The sequence below is a fragment of the Lycium barbarum genome, chromosome 2, assembly GCF_019175385.1.
Source record: "Lycium barbarum isolate Lr01 chromosome 2, ASM1917538v2, whole genome shotgun sequence".
Lineage (NCBI taxonomy): Eukaryota > Viridiplantae > Streptophyta > Magnoliopsida > Solanales > Solanaceae > Lycium > Lycium barbarum.
Genome location: NC_083338.1, coordinates 96,280,242 through 96,301,526, shown reverse-complemented (window position 1 = coordinate 96,301,526; position 21,285 = coordinate 96,280,242). Strand labels below are relative to the sequence as shown.

The window sequence follows — 21,285 nt, the reverse complement described above, 5'->3', positions numbered from 1 at the left end:
TTCATTCATATATACTTTTCTCACTTGACTATGATTAATTTATTTACATTCTCACCTCAACCCAATGGTGTTTATATTATCAACGCCACATCAACAACAAATATATATGTGTCATTTATACATATTTTTCTCATTTGGTTATGATTGATTAATTTATATTCTCACCTCAATTCAATACTTGGGTAAATTAGTGCGTTCTTCGTATGATGCCGAATCTTCATATTCATGTTTATTTTTTAACTCCTGAAAGCTTTTCGTTGACAAGTATGCCTTCCTTGTCACGACCCAGCCCCGTGGGCCGCGACTGGTGCCCTACTTGGGCACCCATACGGACATACAAACTAAATCATCATAGCAAAGCTTAATACGGATTTCATATTCATCATTTTTATTTTTTTTAACAGAGTTGAGAACGAATATTATCTTGCGCGATTGCGCGTACAAAACATTATATCAGAATTAGAAGAGGCGGCGGAATATACATCGCCGAACATATGCACATATATGCTTTCTCGGAATAAAATTTCCCAATTAAGGATAATGCTTCTTACGAATGTCATGGAGGGTATCTCTTAACTTTAATCCATCATGATAGATTTACCCTATCGGTATCGACTTTCAAAACATGTTGAGAACTTATATCTCATTTTCTCTCTTTATATTTCTGGAAAAATTTGGGCAGAGGTTCCTCTGTATTTCTTACTATTCCAAAACCTGTACACAGGAAATACCAATCATGCCTTACAGGGCCAACACATATACGTATACATATATCATATCAGGTCATATCATAGCCACACAAGGCTAACAATTGCAAAAAAAAGTATACAAATGTCGAGGCTTACCTCACATGCCCAACTCAAACGGCACCGGTGACATCTCCCTGTTTATTTTTCTTTTCAATCTTCAACTTTATTTTTCCATCATACTCCAAATAACTTTCCTGACATACATCTTTCATACCATTTCTTACCTGTGTACGGTACAGCTTCCAATATCATCGGTCACTTTCTTACGTCGATACCGTCCTCCAGCTGAATTTAAAGGTTAGTAGAAAGAGATTCATTTCCTACGGCTGGCTCTATCGCACGATCTAAGATTCAAAGAAAGGAAACACCCTAAATGTCCTGTAGCCTCCTGTTTATCGATGTGGTGCACAACACACCGATAAACAAGACTCTACGAGACACGGTCTGTAGACATTACGAGGACAAACCGCTCTGATACCACTTCTGTCACGACCCAGCCCCGTGGGCCGCGACTGGTGCCCTACTTGGGCACCCATACGGACATACAAACTAAATCATCATAGCAAAGCTTAATACGGATTTCATATTCATCATTTTTAATTTTTTTAACAGAGTTGAGAACGAATATTATCTTGCGCGATTGCGCGTACAAAACATTATATCAGAATCAGAAGAGGCGGCGGAATATACATCGCCGAACATATGCACATATATCAAAAAGCCGGCAAGGCTATCAAATGTGTCAAAAGCCGACAAGGCTGTCAAATACGTCAAAAGCCGACAAGGCTGTCATAGCGAATAGGGTCATATAAATTCATCTGTACAGAAGTAGGCACACACACCCACAAATACGTCTACAAACCTCTAAACAGACAAACCGAAACATATGGCGGGACAGGGCCCCTCCGTACCCCTGAACAAATACATATATACATAGCGAACAAATATATACCAAAATGTGTGCTCTGAAATGAGAAGAGCACTCCAAACAGCAGAAGAGGGTGTCCTAAATGGGTAGATCACCAAACTGTGCGTCTGTACCTGCGTGCATGAAACGCAGCCCCCCGAAGAAAGGGGGGTCAGTACGGAATATGTACTGAGTATGCTAAGCAGAATATACAGAAAACAAACCTGAGACATAAACGAAGCAGAAGTGCCGAACATAAGTACAAATCCAATCATATCAAAATGTTTAGTTTAAAAATATAAATCATGCATAGGGTACAGAAGAATATGGTCGCCCGCCCGTCGATGGCGCCATAACACAGCATAACACCAGAAAGTCTCAAATCTCCGTATCCCCGTCACATATCACATCACAACATAACGCCATACACAGCATAACACCAAGTATAGGTGGAACCCATCCCTCTTTTGCGAGTAGCTCGGTGAACCATAAACACAGCATAACTCCGGAGTATATCAAAATGCGCACGATAACAGAACCGGCCCGGGACTCGGCGAAGGGAATAACAAAATGCACGAATAGAGTCGTGAGTAGTCATATGCATAAAATCAATATCATAAATTCAAACATAAGCAAAACGATCATATTTGAAAATTGAATAATATTCTTAAAAAATTCTTTCAAAATCTCCCGAATTTCATAAAAGGAAGTCGCGGGACCCACGGATGGGAATTTACCCAAGTCGGGCCGCTTATGGAAAACATACTCGTTATACGTAATGCAAACTTTTATAAAAATATATTGGAGCAATCCGAGCATTTATGTGAAAGATATGGCATTCGGATATTTCGAAGTTCCTTAAAGGGAAACCTTTTTGCGCAAAGTTCGAAAAGCGATTTTTCAAATACATAAAGGTTCATATTTCATCAGATCATACATAAAAGTGTCAAAGAACATATATGGATCATAACATGCTCGGATTTCGGATTTGGAATTTTCCTTAAGGCTCTAATTTAGCCTATGAAAACTAAGACATGCCAAAAAGAAAGGAAGTTGCCTTACATACCTTGTACGCACTCCAAAATAGCCAATCTAAAGTAAATCCCAATCTACGCCTCGGGCTCCCCAAGGTCTACAAATATGCCATCGAATATCCAATATTAAACATAGGCACTTAAGCGATTTATTCCAAACTAACTCTAAATTCTACAGAAAATTCGGCAGCATTTCCCCTGTAAATAGGCCAACCCGAGAATTTAACTCGCTCAAAATCAACAACAACAACCACAATAACCAACCTAGCAACATCGATAATCAATTCGAAAGGCAATATTACATTAATACTCTCTTTTTCATCATTCAATAACCTTCATAATAATTTATTCGACTGCTTACATTCAAGCCACATTATCGCTTATACATTCAATTATGAACCTGAATCCTTACCAACAATATTCAAGGACATTCTAAACAATTCACATAATATTTTCAATAATCCAACAACTTCTCCAAGTTGGCCGAAAACATTCCCAACCGAGAACAGCCCCTTTTAACACATTCCTCATTTTCAATTCATGATTTGTATCGACAATTTACAATATAACGGTATCATTTTCATGGATATACAAATTACGCCAAATGCACAATAAGCCTCAAATCAGCCCGCAACAATTCACCATATCACTTTGGGACATTAAACTTTCATTTCCAAACTAGAAGTCATCACAACAACCATTAAAACGCTAAGCGACATTAGTGTGTTCTTGGGCATATAGCATGACCCATATTCATCTATCACTACACATATACATATATTGATGATTCTTGGCCATCCTACACACTACAACAATTTAACATGCTACAAGGAATTTATTCAATAACCCAATCACAATACCCATTTACACGGCTAGCACACCCATCACACAACCCACTTCCAACATACTATATCTCATGATTTTCATCCATATTAACATACTACAATGTGCACAAAACATTCACAACTCATAAAACAAGAGAAATTCTTACCTTTCTTCTTTACTCCACAATTAGGCTAGGGTTTGAAATCCACAAAATTGATGGCTTGATCGCTCCAACCACGCTTCCACGTTACTTAGGGACCTCAAAATAGTGGGTTTATACCAAAGAAATTTTTTTTGGAGAGGCTAGAAATGATCTTGATTTTTCCATGGTTCAGCCGTGAGGTTGGAGGGATTTTTCTCCTTCTTGCTATTTGTTCTAAGTGTGGGAAATGAATAAAGATGACTTGGTTTTCATCTTTTAGGTGTCCACCAAATATCTATACAAGTCTTTGGCCCACACAATGTGTTGGACCATTTAAAATTGGCCACACAATTGTGTGGGACCACTTCATATACACGGCCACCATGGCCTTATTTTGCAAGATTTTTAAATTCCCATTTTGTGAATTGTGGTCCCAAATTTTTTTTTTCTAAGTGTACAATGCCAACAATTTTATATACAACTTATGTCTCAAAATAAAATCAAATGGTCAAAAGTCCCGACTTCAAATCCCGGAATGGTCTTGGCCTTACATTATCATAGTTAATCCGGGTTGTCCCAATGTATAAAAATACGGGACGTAACATTCCTCGTCTTTGATTTTAGCAGTGTCAATCAGATTTCATCAACCATTTGCTGGCGAGCATAAGTTTTTAAAGCACCTTGTCTCAATCAGATGACGACGGATGATGCTTTGAGGAACAACAACGAGTAACTTTTTCTGTTTTTGCTTTTCCACCCAGTGTGTGATACCCGCATTAAGGTCAACTACATCTCGATTCGTGCCAGAAGTCCCACATTTGGGTAAAGCGCTCCCTAAAGAAGGGCAACTCCACAACCACTAGGACTCAAACCCGAGACATGTGATTAATGATGAAGGAGTACTTACCACTCCACCACAACGAGTAACTTAATACAAACAGAAAAGACTTTTTTCTGGGACGGGGTTTCTTTACTTGTAACAAAAGGATTCCTCGAGTGTGGATATCCCTCTTTCACCTCTAAAGTTACTTTCATTTTGTTGACCATCAAGCATGACCCACCGCCTATGCCCCCCCCCCACCCACCCACACCCCCCACGCCCCTCTACCTCCCTTATGTGATGATATATCTTTCTCAAACTTTTTAATCCTTCTTTCCATGGTCGGCTTTAGATAATCATCCCTGCACTTGGAAAAGAAACTGGCAATTGTAGATAGCCATCTACTTTTTAGTGCTTAAGAGCAAAAATTCCCTTGGCTCAACAGAACAGTCCAGGGTCCAAAAATAAGCAAAATTCGGGGTGGGGACTTCTTTTCTTTTTGCTCTTAGCTTAAGATGATAATGACTTGCTAAAGTTCACCAAGAAGCAAAAACTCTCCCTTAAAAAGGAGATTCTTTTCCTGTCCCACAACTTCATGGCTTTTAAATATTCCCTTACACGCACACAATGATGCCATATATTGATTCCCTCCATTTGATTCCCTCCATTCTCAACAATCAATCTCTCCATACAAGCATCTCTCTCTCTCCCTCTTCCTCCAGAACAGATGGAGGTAAGCCTTGCTTCTACTTCCATATCAACATCTGTCTTTGAACAAATCAAGAATCATATTCATGTATAGAGCAAATTGTTTTCTAACTGTGTTTACACATATATCTTTTCATGCAGAAACCTACGGTGACCGAGATACAGGTGAGAATGGACTGTAATGGGTGTGCGCAAAAGGTCAAGAAAGCTCTAGATGGCGTCCATGGTGAGTAAGTGATGCTTTGAAGTACTAATTCTTTCTTTTTAAGTGCTAATCCTTTCTTGATCTCCTCTTGAAGATGTTATAATATTCTATATGTGCTTCTACAGGTATTCATCATCATTATATAGATGTTCATCAGCAAAAGATTACTATAGTAGGATCAGCAGATCCTGAAAAAATAGTAAAGGCAATAAAGAAGAGAAGAAAAAGTGCTATTGTTTGTTCCCGCATAGAACAAGCAGACCCTCCAACTGAGCCAGAGGAATCTGTACCAGCTGAGAATGAAGCACCAACCCCTGAGTCTAGCAATCCTCCAACAGAAGCTCCACCAACTGAAGAGCCACCCAAAGAACCGCCAAAAGATCCACCAACACAAGAAAATCAACCATCAGAGGAGAAACAAACACATGAGGGTGCTGACAACACCAAAAGCCAATCAGACCAACCCTCTAAACCGAGAGATGTTGAAGAGGTTCATGTAATTTACCACTATCCACCAGACTATGGTTACAGATACAACTTTAGCCAGGGTATGAGTAGTCACGAGCCACACAAGGACCCTGGATACCGATACAACTATGGTCAGAACGTGATCCATGAGCCACCCCGGGACCATCGTTACAGCAGATACAACTATGGTCAGAGTATGAGCCAAGAGCCACCCAGGGTGAGCCAAGAGCCACCCAGGGACCATGGCTACAACAGATACAATTATGGTCAGACCATGAGTTATGAGCTTCCTAGGGACCATGGCTACAGATATAACTATGGTCACAGCATGATCCATGAGCCTCCTCAACGAGACTCTGGTTTCAGAAATAACCATCCTCGTCCTATCGGTCCAGAATTCAGACCTGAGGTGCCACCACCAGGTCAACCACCAGTTCATGTGACTCACAGCTACAATAGCTACCAGCCATCACCCTATGTGACTGGATATGAGCACATCAGGTCACCACCAAGATACACACAATATACTAGGCCAGATCATTACTCTGAGGATTATCATTATGGAAACAATGGCTATGGAACAATCAGCTCAGTTTTCAGTGATGAAAACCCAAATGCATGCACAATAGCTTAAGGAGGGTGCTCAAAATGGTTTGCAAGGGAAGCAAGTAATTATTTTTGTTTCACCTGTACGAGAGAAAGATGCCTAACTAATTCCAGATGATTCGTAAAGTAATTCTCAACAAACAAAAATAAAGCAAACATGTGCAAATGTTGAGAGAAATGAGATTCTTGACTTCAAAAGCAAAAGGGAATATATCCTCCGCTCCACCTCTACAGGGCTAATACAGACCACCTGGCATTCATTTCCTGAAGAAGAATACTAATAAATATCCTTTATTCTTGGAATTTATTCCCCAGCTTACTTTTAGAATTTTAGCTATCCTTTTATGCTTGAAAGTTAACCATCCTTTTCTGCCAAAATCCAGACAGTTGAAATTTTAATTGACTATGAAATGGAGAAATAAAGGAATTTGGTACTTTCTTTGGTAAGCTTTGCGGAACAAGTCTTGTAAATTAATTCCCATTGAATGACTCGGCCTATTATCGGCTTTGCGAAATCTGAGCAATTACATATCCTGCATAACATATTTCTTTAGGCAGGGAAATGCAGATAGCAATTACCAGATAACAGCACCTTGTTCTCAGAGAAGAAAAATTGCTCATCCAAAACATCTAAAACTTACGGTTTGAAGCTTAGGTTTCTTTCTGTAACTTTGCATCTACTTGATGCCTTTTCTAATGGAATTTGTTTACTTTACAAAAAAAAAAAAAAAAAAAAAAAATTGCCAACTTATTTTGCCAATGATGTAAAATTCCTTGCACAATGGAATAATTCCATGTGGACTCAATTAAGAACAGAATAGGGTAGCAAGAAATCCATTCAGATGATACAAATTAGGTGGGGTTAAAACTTACTCATTACATAACGTCAATTGTATGCCATGAGTCTTTTCTGGTCCGGCTAGAGATTTGTAAGTACTTTTAGAAACAAGTGAGAGGATTTAGAAAAAACAACTGGCAGAGCAATTGAAGCAAATCGTCCCCAGTAAAGCATAGAGCTGACGTCATCTAGTTTGTCTGATCAATTGATTTGGCATTGCAGTAACTTCCATAGATACAAAATCCAACCACCCACACCTGGACAGCTGAGATTTCCCGGTAAAACTGATACTTGGATTAATATGAATCAATACTCTGTGTACTCCAAAAGACCAACAAAAGCAAGACTTTTAACATTCACTCGTTCTCATAGAGATGAAGTAACAAGAAATCCTCACAAAATTGTTATTCCAGGCTGTTAATCACAAGATATCTCACAATAACTATGTTGGTAGGAGATAGCAGGTATCCAGTGGAATAATCAAGGTGCTCACAAGCTAGTCTGGACACCACCGACATTGGGAAAAGAAAAGGATATCTCAAATTAATGAACATCCAAAAAACAAAAATTTGACAATACAGCTTGCACCGATGATGACTATGTAGATTCAATCGCATATGGTAAAATTCTTTTGAGCGCATATTGTGATGAGTTTCCTAGCAAAAGGACTCGCTATAGACATCACCCTTATACTCCATAGGATTTACGAGCAGAAGAATTCATTTATATTGGGTAGATCAAATTCAAAATGAAAGGGAGTAAGGTGAATTTATAGAATTCCTCAAAACCAAGCAAAATCTTACATGTCAAGATCCAAAGTTACACGTCACAATTGGACTATGAGATAAATATGATAACAAGGTCATCGTTGACTTTAACAGTTACTGGAAATCGATAATAATGTCTACCATTTCCTCCCAGTTTGTAAAGTGTAAAGATAAATACAGGAAGGTCTTAGGAAGCTATATGCCCCTAATTAACGATGAATATTCTCAACAAGCAAAAATGAAATAGAACTCTCAGCCAGTGAAAATGGAAGATGGTATCACAACGCATGCTACTAAGCAAGTCACACAAAATAAGATAAAGACTTCAGTATCACAAATACTCCCATTACTACGCTGCAAAGAGTCGCCCCTCAAGAGTTGTGCTAACCCGTCGCTACCAAACAATTCCAGCTGGGAACCTTGAGACAGCAACTGCCTACCTGTAGTGACTTGATTAAGAGCGTGTCATATTAAATCCACTCTGTTAGCACCACAAGACTACTGAAGGGTACCGAGGCTGATATTAGCAAAATTGGCACGTGAATGGTGGCAAAACACAGTCCGCAACATAAAACCCTGTAAGATTTTCAGTATCTATGAGCACCTAGTTTTAAAGAAACAAATAGAATTTGATGCTTCTAACTGGTCTGCAATTGATATATTGAAAACAGATTATCTGGAAAGTCCTTCAAGCACATGCGGTAAGATTAACTCCAAAGTTTAGGAAAGATGTTTACTTTTGAATTTATATTTTGTCCCTTTTTTTCATTTATTTGAATCTATATTTTCTTACTCTGTATATCGCTCCTTACGCAGATGTTGCATATATGTTTATCAGAGATCTCGTATCTAGTCAGCATATCACAAATGCAAATCTCAAATGGCGGTAGCTTATTTTCAATTTCACTTGTGAGGCCAATACAGAATCCCAATTTTACTTGGATAACTACAATCAAGCGTAAGCAGAAAGATCAAACAGAATCTACAAAAACATTATGTGTGCGTGTGCGCGCGAGATTAATGAATTCAGTCAACCCACAGCACAGAACAAAACCCTCATAGCAAGCAACTATAAACAAGAGTTGCCCCACCGTCACTATAAGACAGTTCAAATAAGACAGAATTCATTTTGCATGTAAACTTGTTAGTGGGTCAAGAACAAGACATTCTCTTCCTTGCCATAGCCTCTATATCACCAATCCCCATAACCCCCCCCCCCCCCAACCCCCACAAAAAAAAAAACTTTTCCTCAGTAGAATAGCTTGTTGGGGAGTAGTGCTGACAAAATAAGCCCATATTTTATGGGCTCATGAGTGATATTTTAGATGGGTGGAATTTTGGCTTTCAACCTTTAGAAACATGGGTATTCATGGGTAAAATATGGGTTTGCCTAATGTGTTATCTTCCAACCTTTGCTCACTCAAAATGCTTAATTTCATTTCTGAAGTAGAAAATACTACAGATAAAGGTAGTCCTACTTAAACTCCTCTTTTTATGTTTCTTCTATCTATAATTGACCATGTGAACCCTTTTTTATTTTTCATCTAAACATTGTAATTATTGTTTACAACAATACAATTTTAAGCTTTGAATATCGTAACGTCGAGTATTCCAAATTTAAGCTTCGGAATATTTCAAACGTTCATCACAATTCATCAAATTTCCCAAAGTTCTTCCATTATAAACGTCGAATCTTTGGTGGAATTTAAGCTTCATCAAATTTTAAGCTTGGAATATCTTTTGGACTATTTTTGTTGTTCCAGTTGGCGTACCTTTAGGATTTTCGGTTTTGAGAAGTTTGGAGATACCTTTTCCTTATTGGCGTTGAATCCGAGAAGAAGATATCACCGCATTAAGGATGAAGAGTATATATCAGTCCAATTAAAATGCCATGTCACTAAATGACCTGAATAGAAGGAAAATTTATAAAATATTACACATATAAAATGGGTTAACCCATTTCCAACCCGCCCATTTAACACCCAACCCGGTTTTACCCGCATCAAATATGGTTGGGTTGAAACCCAGCCCGTCTTGTTCAACTCATTTTTAACCCACCCAAACCTGACCCAACAGCCTATTTGCCACCCCTACTGGGGAGGACACAAAGAAACCGCTTCGCTAGGTCCCCATTCACCAATTGTTTCATTCTCTTCCTAGCTTATAAGTTTAATTGCACTAAATGGAGACTAAAGCAAACTTTTAACACCAAGACCAATGAAGGATAAAATAACTGGCACAAACCTAGGAAGAAGTTCATATAACAGATTGATTAACTTAATGTATACAATCAGGAAGGATCTGAGAAGGAGAGTACAGAGGTTTTATCCCATCCCCATGCCAAACTAGATAGAGCAACATAAATTTTATATCCTTGCACTAAACCTCTACCACAACTGACCATGTAGAACGCCTTGTTAAAAAACACCTGCCCCATAAACTTTCATCACTCCATGAGATAACATCACTTACCAAAAAGTCTTAATCGTCCCCGTCGCTGCTCGTTTGAGATTCTTCATCTATGCCATACATAACTTCATCTACCTCGTCGTCCTCACTTTCATCTATCTGGACCTCGAGTGTCAATGCTGGGCCATTCTTATTATCGGCCTTCTCTATCTGTTAAAAATTAAGAACAAAAGGATTCATGTCAAAACATGTATTGGACAGGCGAGTTTCTTTTACTATTGAAGTAACCAACCTGTGCCATTACAAGTTGAAAACGGCCAGATAACTGCAATAAAGAGTTCAGGGCTGCCACCTTTGACCTGGTAAGCTGAAGAAATAAAAACCATTGAAGTATTTAATACCTTTCAAGCTTTTTCACAATCCAACAACAGAGCAACAGTAAACTTTTTTATGAACAGAGAAATAGTGAATTTAGCCATCATGAACAAACAAGAAAATCTTCACTTATCAAAAAAAAACATCTTCAACTACCGAGTGAAACGAATTGGTCACAAATTTATAAAATAGTTGGAAAACAGAGGATGATCAGAACCGTTGTTCCAGAAGCTGGAGCTCAGTTAGAGATTCAACTCTTTGGAATGTGACCCAAAAAATGTGACATCTATAAAGCATCATCTCATGTTGGTGGGATTTAGCATTCTATTTATAGTGGCTCCATAAAAATGAATACGCCCACTCGCGAGCATTAGTGCCAGTACGTAATCAGAAGAATTTCAAAAAAAATTAAAGTCTAATAAGAAATTAACTAAAACTCAAGATATGTTAATCAGACTCAACTTACCAAACAAATGAGAAAAAACTAATGCATATCATAACGGAACAGGTCCAAAATGGATTAATTATATAGCTGAGCCCAACTAATTTCAGATTGAGACGAACTTGTTGTAGTAAGTTATCAAACAAATGATGAATAATATATTGTCAAATGACTTCCATTTTCCTTTAATTTTTTGGTCATTTTTTAACCTGTTTGGTGATCAAACTTCAGTAAGTGTTGATGACTGCTAATCTTCTTGTAGTCTCGTACAGAGCAAATTCTGTGACAAATTTTACAAGTCTGGAAGGATAATTGTGATGGTCCACCCAATGAGTTCCCAGCTTAGCTACTCCATGGTGTTACACTTCAGATGTCCCCACCAACCACCTCTTTGGGGAAAGGAAAGAGGAACCTTTCAAGATGACTACAAGAATGAGTCTTCAATTTAAGTTACAAAATATAGGTGAAATAATCGATTTACAAAAGGCACTTCTCCATCACCCAATGAAGAGAATATGGTTACTTGCAACCAATAGGCAGCTTTTTCCATACTAAAATAAAATGCAGTAGTATCTGGACAAAAATGGCACTCCACAGGTGTATTACATGGGCTCTTTATCTAGATAGACCGATGTATAACATGGGTGCGAGCACTTCACTTTTCTTTTCTTTTTTTTTTTTTTTAAAACAATGATGGTACCTGGGCCAGTGTGCGCACGCCTCAATTATACCACTGGGTACCTGCTACCTTCCACCGCGGTATTGGGTAACTCTGTCCACCAACGCTTAGGCAGTTGGGAAGAAACCACTTAGTGTTTTTCTGTCTCTACTGGGATTTGGACTTGGCTCCCGGATTTGCACCCATTTCATTGACCAATAGGTTACACCTTGTGTGTTGGGTGTGAGCACTTCATATGATCCTTCAAACAACATACTAAATAGTAATAACTGACGAAAGTTGACATGCCTGTGATAGATCTATAACTGAATCTTCCTGAATCCAATATTCATCCCCAAGTCATGTAATATAGATGACGAACAACAAGACCCTGTCATCATCAAGATTCTTACTACTGTCATGACCATAAGCTACCTCTATACACACCTAAACCAATACTCTTTGTATAGATACTTTTATACTATGATTCCTGGCGTGGAATGGTCGTCAACCTCCCGATGAAAGATTAGTTATTATTTTTTTTCCTTGACAAACTTTTTTCAAAAGTCAGCATAGCTATAAAACCTTCTTCCCTCCTCCATATATGTAACGCAGTAACACTCATCACATGAAGTACAAAAAACAAAAGGAAGTAGTTTATCAAAAAGATCAATCAGGAAAGTGTGCATAAACAATCATGTAACTTATCAAAAAGATCCATCAAAAACGAGAATATAGAAAACATGAAACCATCGACAACTTGGCACCCCAACGTGAACCCCAAATTGTGCAACAATAGCACTGTAGCATATCCTACCTTGTTTAAAGAATCCAGAAGTGACGTCAGTGGTTCCTGTGATGTGACAAATTCATTGTGGTTCACCAATATACAACATATCCATGGAAGAACATGTCTTCCCATGCTTGATCTGTAATAAAATAAAATACACGTAAAACCAGGAAACAATTATGCTATGCATAAGATTTAGCTATCCAACTAAAAGGTTTCTACAACTGGTGCGATGATTCGTTCTCCCAAATCGTGTTTAATGATACTCCGTCCACACAAAAACTAGCCTTTTTGCAGAGTTAAAGAAGTGTGAAGTTCTGATATGAATTTCCAAATCTATCTCAAATTGGGGAAATAATTATTTCTGCAACATTGTGTTTAATGATACTCCGTCAATAAACATAATTTAGCTATTTTTCGGACAGTTACAGGAGAATGAAAATTTTCTAATATGAGTTCCCAAATCCTAACCAACTTTTTCTTTATAACGGAGAAATCCCGAGGCCAGTGGTGCACTATTTAAACTCAGTGAATAATAGGCCCGTCCCTCTACCCTTCCCCATTTAGATACCAACCTTTTCCCTGCGGCAGCATTCGAACACGGGACATGCACCTAACCTAAACGTCACGCATTGCGCTTTTACCACTAGACCGATGCCCTGGGGCTATTTGTTGGTAGTATTTTCAGGTAGTCTCAACATTTCAATTTTATCTCAAAATTCTAATGATTAATGTCCAAGATTGATCTGTAAAATCAGTTTTCACTTTGAGGAATTGAACCTGGCCATTCTTATACTCTAAGAAGAGTACCAAGTTCGTAGTGCATTTCTTTTCTCCCCATCAGTAGGAGGATGCAGTGCATCTCCACTCTTGAGGTACAGTATGGAGTCAAAGTATGCTATCCCCTTCAAAGTTTGAAGAGCTTACCCGGACTGCCATGCTGCCACTAAGGCTTTTAATAAGTTGTACGCATCAGGTGGTTCCATAGATAACACAGCTGCTTTCATCTGCATTCGGTGAATGCAGTTAAAACAATTTATGCCATATGGTAACATAAAAAGTGACCAAATCAAACTAAAAAGTATCCTTAGTAACCAAGAGATACAGACCTTCTTCGGTGGCATACTAGCATCAACACTTATTCCTTTCAAAATTTTAGGGTCAAGAATTGAGCTAGGCGAGAGATCATAGTCACTGCTAATCATACCTAAGGATCTTAACTGGTCCTCCATGCAAATTGCGACCTCATCTTCACCTTGTTTACCAATGATATCTGTAAATAGCAGTAAGCAAAAGCTTCCACATTTATAAGTAAGCATTTAGATAATAACTTGGTTGTATTTTGGAGACAAAAGTAAACACAGAAAAGTTAACTGAGACAAAATTCTAACAGTCCTTAAACTCTTGGTGAGAGAAAAATAGTTACTGATGGAAAACTTCGGACTTCTTGTAATAAATTCTCATCTGAGGTCATGTTGACTTACACTTCACTATTAGTAAAGTAGTGATGAAAAGTGAAGAAAGTTCCTTCGCACATTTGAGATGAAAAACAAAATATTGAGTGCAAAAGCCCTAGAGTCGGAGCACTGATTAAAAACAAAGCACAGTCAGAGTAGGGATCACAAGTTCCAAATATGAAGATTAACCCCAATAAAGCAGGGATCTGGTAGCAGTAGAGAATCCCAAATGAGTGCAGTTACTTCAACCAAGGAACAATTCCAGCATGGAGTAACCAGTTTTATCAGTAGTTCTAATCTATAAGATTCCTCCTTTTAGGTAATGGCATTGCACCTTGCAGAAAACATGCAACCACCGCAAGTTCGAAAAAAGGTTTAAGATACAGTACAGACACAAAAGAACAGTGTGCCAACAAAACCAAGATATCACAAAGTTTGGGGCAATGTTAAGTGATACCTTTTCTCGCTGTGGGCTTAATTCCAGTCTTGACATCAACCTGATCAAGAATCTTAGGCAAGGGAAGTAAGGCACCCTCTGCATTTGCACAATCGAGGGCAGTAACTGTTCAACACAAGAGAAATATTAGGACACGCCTGTATCAAAATGCAAATTGACCATCACATTTAATGATGGTACAGACCATGAAACAGGTAAAAGGGGTTGTCTCAAATCTTTGTGATTCTTAACCTTTTAAAGTGAAAGCAATAGCACTTTTTCCTTCCCTCCTAAGGAAATAGATGGTCGAAAAAGTAAACAAATTGCAATCCCCATTTATGACATGTAACCATAACACTGTCTCAGTAAAAATTATGCTGAAACATCTCAAACATCACTCATAGTTATGCATATCAAATGAACGCCAAAAACATACAGAATTTGGAGCTTAAAGATTACACAAAGGAGGAGAAACAGATATTAAAGGTACATAATGGCACAGGACGACTGTCATCTCAAGCCTTTGGACAATTTTTCTTTTGTAATTAATATGGCATAAGATTGTATTAGATGGGCACTGTGAATACAGACAGGCCTAGAAACAAGAATTCAGTGTATTGGACTTATTTTCATCCAAGACATTTGCAAAAAATAAAATTTTAAACGGACCATGCACAAAGATACATTAAGCTCCCTCCACCTACAGGGACATAGGTTAGGAGGTTGAAATTCTCTAATAATAAGGAGAAATAAGTTAAAGGAAGGAGTACAGGTGGAAATTAGCCACGTGGAAAGAAATTAAAAAAATGCATTATAATGTGGGAAGCAATAGCAAATTTGCTGATATAATGAAAGATCCCAGAAACATTTACATCACCATGCCAAATCTGTCAATAGCTATTCATACATATTTAAAACAGCAATTGGTGATCAAATGCGGGGTTCAGTAATCTCATGTTTCGACATATTAATTAGACAAGACAGGGAAGGCAAGTGCAAAGGACGAGAGAATGTTACCCTGACTCTGAGTGTTGGATGCTTGTTTAGATTTGCGAGATTGACTGAAGGATAGAAGGATCCCGTCAAGTAAGCTTTTTAATCTGAGATCTGCCCCAGGCTGCACTATAACTTTTTCAAATGATGGTTTTATCAACAAGCCATATGCAACAAACATATGACCAGAACCAGACATGCCAATAGATTGCAATTTTGCTGAAAAGATACTGTGCATGGCTTCTTTATGTTTCTTCAGTATTTTCTCATCTAAAGATACACATATTTGTGTGGGCTTCGAATTGTGCAATTCCTCAAAACTCTTTCCATGCCAAAAATAGCAAACACCAATTTCTGAAATGGCCAAAACACCTAAACTTGCATCATTTTCATCTACAGTTTTAATGTGGTAACAATCCAAAAAGACAGCAGGGTGATCCATTGCAAGCAAGCAGCACGCTGATTTCTTTTTGCTACCATCTAACTTCCAAACTGCTACATGCCGGTCACCAACAGCAGAAGAAAGAATATGTCTCCCATCTTCAGAGAAAACCATACACCGAACAGCCCCCTAATACAAAAAGGAGAAAAGAAATAAGGTGACTCACAAGAATGGGTAATAGAGGTGTTCTGCAGTCTGTATCGACTTCACTTAACCACGAAGCAAATGCATCAAAAAGGCAAGCAGATAAAAAATTAAAAGGGAAGATGCATAACACTAAACACTCACAGGGTGGCCTGAAAACTTCTGGATCTTTTTGTCATCCAAGCAAGTGAAAATCTTCAACTGAGAAGTTGCTGTTGCTAATACTTTTCCATCTGGCCAGACAGAAAACCACAAGAGGAACCAATTTCAGCAGAAATAAATTAAGCATAGAATGTTGGCTGCTACAGTGAGAAGACCACTACATGAATGCTAACACAAGATAGAGATAAAGAGGACACAAATAGAGCAATGACATGTATTCAGAACATATAGTGATCTAATTATGACATGAGAAGAATCTTGCAAACTCTTAGCACAGGGGATCTGGTACCATTGTTGTGAGTATCCATTTTACATTACAAAAACTACAGAAGGGATAAAAGATGCCAATCATTCAGTTACTCATCCAGATTAACTAAAATGCAAGATTCTCAAAATGTAGCCATTATCGACATCGTGGACAATGAACATGTATAGATACAAACCTGATGAGACGGATAAAGAAGATATTGCTTTAGTGGAAGCTTTAAACTTGTGCAGTAAGTTCCCCGACATGGAGTCAATTTTGCAAACCAGTCCATCAGCACCAGTCGTGTAAATGAATGAACCATGTGAAGGGAATGAGATGGCATTGACACCGCTGCTCATTGACATATGAATTTCGATTAACGCAAGGGAGATATGCCATATCATGATCTTACTATATGATAAAATCTCAAACATAAATATAGAACAATTCACCTTTGAACTGTGAGAATGATGAATGTAAAAAGAACAGAGAAAAGCTTCAAGATGGAGACAGTAAAAGAGGTGTGATCTACAGGTCATTACCACTTCTGAGAATAACTCTTATCACTAAGAGTCTCGCTTCACTTTTGAAGAAGCCACAACAAAAGCACTAAGTAACTAGTGACAACAGAAAAACAAGAGTGAAACATGCAAAAATTTTATTTTCATCACAAATAGCAGGAAGAGACAAACACTCATCCAGAATCTCCCTTCTTCAAAGTTGGACATGTGTGCTAGACATCAAACTCCGAGCCTCTCTCTCTATATGTGTATATTTTCGATGATGTTGGTGTCTGAGACAGCGTGCGCACCTCAACTATTCCATTGAGTCGAGCTGCCTCCCACCAACTCAGGTGCCAGGTGCCAGGTAACTCTGGCGCGCCAAAGTTTAGGCAAATGGGAAGAAATCACCTACTGTTTTTTTTTTCGGCCTCTACTGTGAGCAGTTTGAACCTGAGACCTCATGGTTCTCCTCCCATCTCATTGACCACTAGGCCACACCTTGATTGTCGGAGCCTCTATATATATACTTGTTGAATTGCGACCTAAAGCTATTTTCTTTCTTTTTTTTCATAATGTGTCCTACACCTCACATTGAAGCGCTCATATAATTGAGTAATCCTATGTCCGACACATAGTATGCAGGAGAAAAGATAAACGAAAGCTTCACAAGAAATATACCATTCTTTCTGTAAGTCGAGATAATTTTAGTTATGAGTTTTGCCCTGAACTCACCCAGGATGGCAATCACTAAATCTCCATTTCAGATGACCTGCAGATACATCTAGAGCTAAAACATCACCACTGCCTGTACCTAAGACCAGTAATGAAGTTCCAAGCTTCCTTTTTTTCTGACCGACCAGTAAAATAGCTCCCGTTAGAAAGAGTTGAAGTTAGATACAACTAAATAATTAACCACTAACATCTTTTTCTCGCACACGAAATTTCACCTTTTTGTCACATGATAACCACTTCATGCAAGTATAATCCATTGAAAGATGACCTCCTGGCTTAGTAAACAAGCTTGCTGTTTCAGTTGACACAATATCTGCAAACTCGGTCTGCACCTGACCCTTCACTGTATCCCATATCTGAAAGATGCCCAAAAGATATATTTATGAATTGTAAAATAAAATTCAAATAAAATGTGGAATTGCTAAAATGATTACAGGACTATATTGATATCAAAAATTTCTCTAGCATGTCTTTCAACAAGCATCACATAAGTTGTGCAACTGTAGCATGAGAAAACAAATAAAACACGGCTAAATACACATGTACATTGAATAACTTTCCGCTTTACTTCACCTCGCTTTCCAAGCAATGATTTTTCACCTTCTAAGCATAACGATAAACATTCAAACAAGCAATTGAAAAAAGGAGTCACCAACATAAAAACAAACAAAAAAACAAAAAAAAACATGAACATATATGTCAACAATTACAAGAAGGAACTACACACAACTCTAGCACGAATCAATTAAATTTCACATGCGTATTAAATGATTGAATAATCTCTCAGTTTAATTCACCTTGTTGCATAAACACATCACCCAAAACGAAAAAAAGAAAAACAAAAAAGCACCACATACACATGCATGAAAACAAAGTTCATAACTTTCCATCTGCAAATTCTAAGCTGTTAGCTATAAACTGACTCCACGATAACTTCTCCCCTCACCGCCCTCTCCCACACCTGAGGTAGTGCTGCAGCCTGCAAGATACGTTTTTGTTTGGCACTTCTCCCTTATCAAGAGTCAATTTCACTAACTTTCGGAGGTAAATGTGACAAATTGATTTTTTTTTTCTAAGTGCCCATTTGGCCATGGATAGTTTTCAGTTTTTACCCGGAATTGGAAACACTCCAACAACAACAACGTACCCAATATATTCCCACAAGTGAGGACTGGGGAGGGTGGAGTCTACGCAGACCTTACCCCTACCTCGAGGAGATAGAGAGGTTGTTTCCAAAAGACCCCCGGCTCAAATGACAGATAACAAGGAAGTTAGAAAAATACAATGCAGAATTAAAAAGGCATAGCAAGTAAGACATAACCAACAATAGAGAAAGCAACATAGGAACCAGAGCAAAATAAAGCGATAACTGAAGCACAAGAAACAAAAAATAGTGGCAGAAATCCAATCCCAGAAACTACGTGAAAATTGGAAAAAACTCCAAAAACTGTTTTCACAATTTTCAATCCAAATCACTCACAAGAATTAAAAAAAAAAAAAAAAAAAAGGAAACTCCAATTTGTATTCATGTCCAAACATAACTCCAATATCCAAATACCATTTTCAACTTGAAAACAAATACTACTTCTTTTTTTTTTTTTTCAAAATTCTTATGTCCAAACACCCACTAAAAGTAAAAGTTGGATAGCCGAAAACTGTAGGTGAAATTTACATTCTAACTAGGTACCAACCATGGTATTACTGATGCAGAATTTAATATTTGTATGCTAACTAGCTACCAAACGACCCCTAAAAGTTGAATAGCCGGAACGTAAAAGAAAATTACAATTAGCTGCAACTATTAACGCACCAAAAATGGTGGGAAAAAATCATTGTGAAACATGAGTTAGTTTGAGGGAAAAAGAACACCTTGATACGGCCATCACCGGTGCTAATAGCAAAGAAATCCAAAGAAGGACTGAAACAAGTCAAGATGTCCCTGATGTTTGCTGTGCCCATTCCTCTCAAACGGGGTGGCCGCCAAGTTGGAGGTGTTAAATTGCCAAGGCTTATACTTGCAAATAACACAATGCCCTTCCACTTTCAGTCCCTAATAATCGACACTTACGCCCTTTGTTCTTTTAAGTTGTTTGGACATGCATTTTAATGAAGTTTTGCAAGTGAAGCGAAATTTTTTTGGAACTTAAAAATATTTTGAAGATAAATTTTTAAAATTTGATCAAATTTTAATGATAAATATATATATTTGAAAGACAGTTTCAAAAATTTGATCAAAATTTATGGCCAAATGCTAGCCTAATTTTTACCTTTATAATAAATAATATTTTCGTGTGCCATAAATTTATAATTTCGCATTATAATATCTCACAAGTTATGTTTCGTGTGACTTTTAACCTTTAAAATTTATATTTCATTAGGCATAAGTGATTGCTAGGGTACACAAATTAAAGATCCACCCATTTGAAGGGCATAAACAAAAGACAAGGGCAAGTCGTGCAATTTCTTCAATTTCACTGAAGTTAGCTTTCGAATGAGTGTTTAACCTTTTACCCTGTTAAAAAAATTACCAAAAAAGGAAAGAATTTCTCCTCTCTTTGTTTTCTTTTTCCCTCCTTCTTCTTTTCATTTTGTATCTCTCATTACTTGTTTGTGACTGAAATTTAATTGATTAATTGTTTGTATTGATTTGATTGAAGAAAATCGAAAAATATCATTATTGAGCTTTCTTGAGCTTTTTAAAAAGATAAAGAAGATAAAATGGGTCTATTAATTTTTTAATGTTTAGGTAGAATTTAACTATTAAAAATTGATGAGATTGCTATTGGATAGTTGTGCATCAAAATTGAAGTAATTTGCAGTTGTTTTGAATTAATTTTAAAGCAAAAACGTGTTTGTGAATTTCTACACAGCATTTGGCCACAAATCCTAACGGATAGTCGAAATTTCAGTCACAAATGTTAAAACAATAATGTAATCCGACAAAAAACTTGGTGTTAAGACAAGTCATGGCTAATGTCCAATAAGAAATCCTGACCATTACATAAAAAAAATACCTAAAAATTCTGATGAATCCACAAGTCATCTCAACAATCATCTTAGGTGTGCTTTCATTTTCTGACATGAAGATCACTTTCATGAGACTTTTTTTAACGGGGTCAAAATTTAAACGGTGATATCAAAAGATCCTTATTAGGACTTGTTCATTATGATGTCGGGGCTTCCTTCTCCTCCTTAAAACAATTATATTTTTCTTAGTGGGCCTTGTTGATTATAATATTTGAAACTTATATTTCAAACTGATCTTATGTGAGGTAAAATTGGGTGTTAAATTATCGAAATTCGAATAATAAATGGTTGTGGCAAAAATTGTTACTTGAGCTTCATACCAAAATGTCCAAAGTGTAGTCGCGTATATGCCTAGATGTCATGTTCAAATGTTTGGAGTGGAGTCATTATATGTTTGAA

General features: G+C 37.5%; 2 protein-coding genes and 1 long non-coding RNA gene across 9 annotated transcripts; 1 reads left to right on the top strand and 2 right to left on the bottom strand.

Annotated features, from left to right (window-relative positions):
- Positions 1–1,489: 1,489 nt before the first annotated feature.
- Positions 1,490–4,670, bottom strand: LOC132626670 (uncharacterized). The gene is made up of 2 exons (XR_009577552.1): positions 3,682–4,670; positions 1,490–2,788 (listed from the first exon to the last, which is right to left on the bottom strand). It is a non-coding gene; the product is annotated as an uncharacterized LOC132626670 (long non-coding RNA).
- Positions 4,671–4,960: 290 nt separating this feature from the next.
- On the top strand, positions 4,961–6,911 carry LOC132626667 (heavy metal-associated isoprenylated plant protein 35-like). Of its 2 annotated transcripts, none has more exons than XM_060341617.1 (3): positions 4,961–5,210; positions 5,327–5,415; positions 5,516–6,911. In XM_060341617.1, exons 2-3 carry the CDS (start codon positions 5,400–5,402, stop codon positions 6,490–6,492), a joined length of 993 nt encoding a protein of 330 aa, XP_060197600.1. In that variant the 5' UTR covers positions 4,961–5,210; positions 5,327–5,399; the 3' UTR covers positions 6,493–6,911. The 2 variants fall into 2 exon arrangements, with proteins under 2 accessions (XP_060197600.1, XP_060197599.1); XM_060341616.1 differs by having other exon boundaries at positions 4,963–5,210; positions 5,327–5,411.
- A 1,210-nt stretch (positions 6,912–8,121) lies between these two features.
- On the bottom strand, positions 8,122–19,954 carry LOC132626666 (uncharacterized). Of its 6 annotated transcripts, none has more exons than XR_009577550.1 (14): positions 19,729–19,950; positions 18,075–18,215; positions 17,860–17,975; positions 16,821–16,975; positions 16,360–16,448; positions 15,654–16,200; positions 14,658–14,762; positions 13,853–14,016; positions 13,671–13,750; positions 12,771–12,882; positions 10,771–10,845; positions 10,542–10,688; positions 9,842–9,975; positions 8,122–8,645 (listed from the first exon to the last, which is right to left on the bottom strand). XR_009577550.1 is itself a non-coding variant. In XM_060341614.1 (13 exons), the coding sequence occupies exons 1-12, from the start codon at positions 19,816–19,818 to the stop codon at positions 10,551–10,553; spliced, it is 1,812 nt and encodes a 603-aa protein (XP_060197597.1). In that variant the 5' UTR covers positions 19,819–19,950; the 3' UTR covers positions 8,122–8,509; positions 10,542–10,550. The 6 variants fall into 6 exon arrangements, 3 of the variants coding, with proteins under 3 accessions (XP_060197597.1, XP_060197596.1, XP_060197598.1); XR_009577549.1 differs by having other exon boundaries at positions 9,878–9,975; XM_060341614.1 differs by lacking the exon at positions 9,842–9,975 and having other exon boundaries at positions 8,122–8,509.
- Between the last annotated feature and the right edge of the window lie 1,331 nt (positions 19,955–21,285).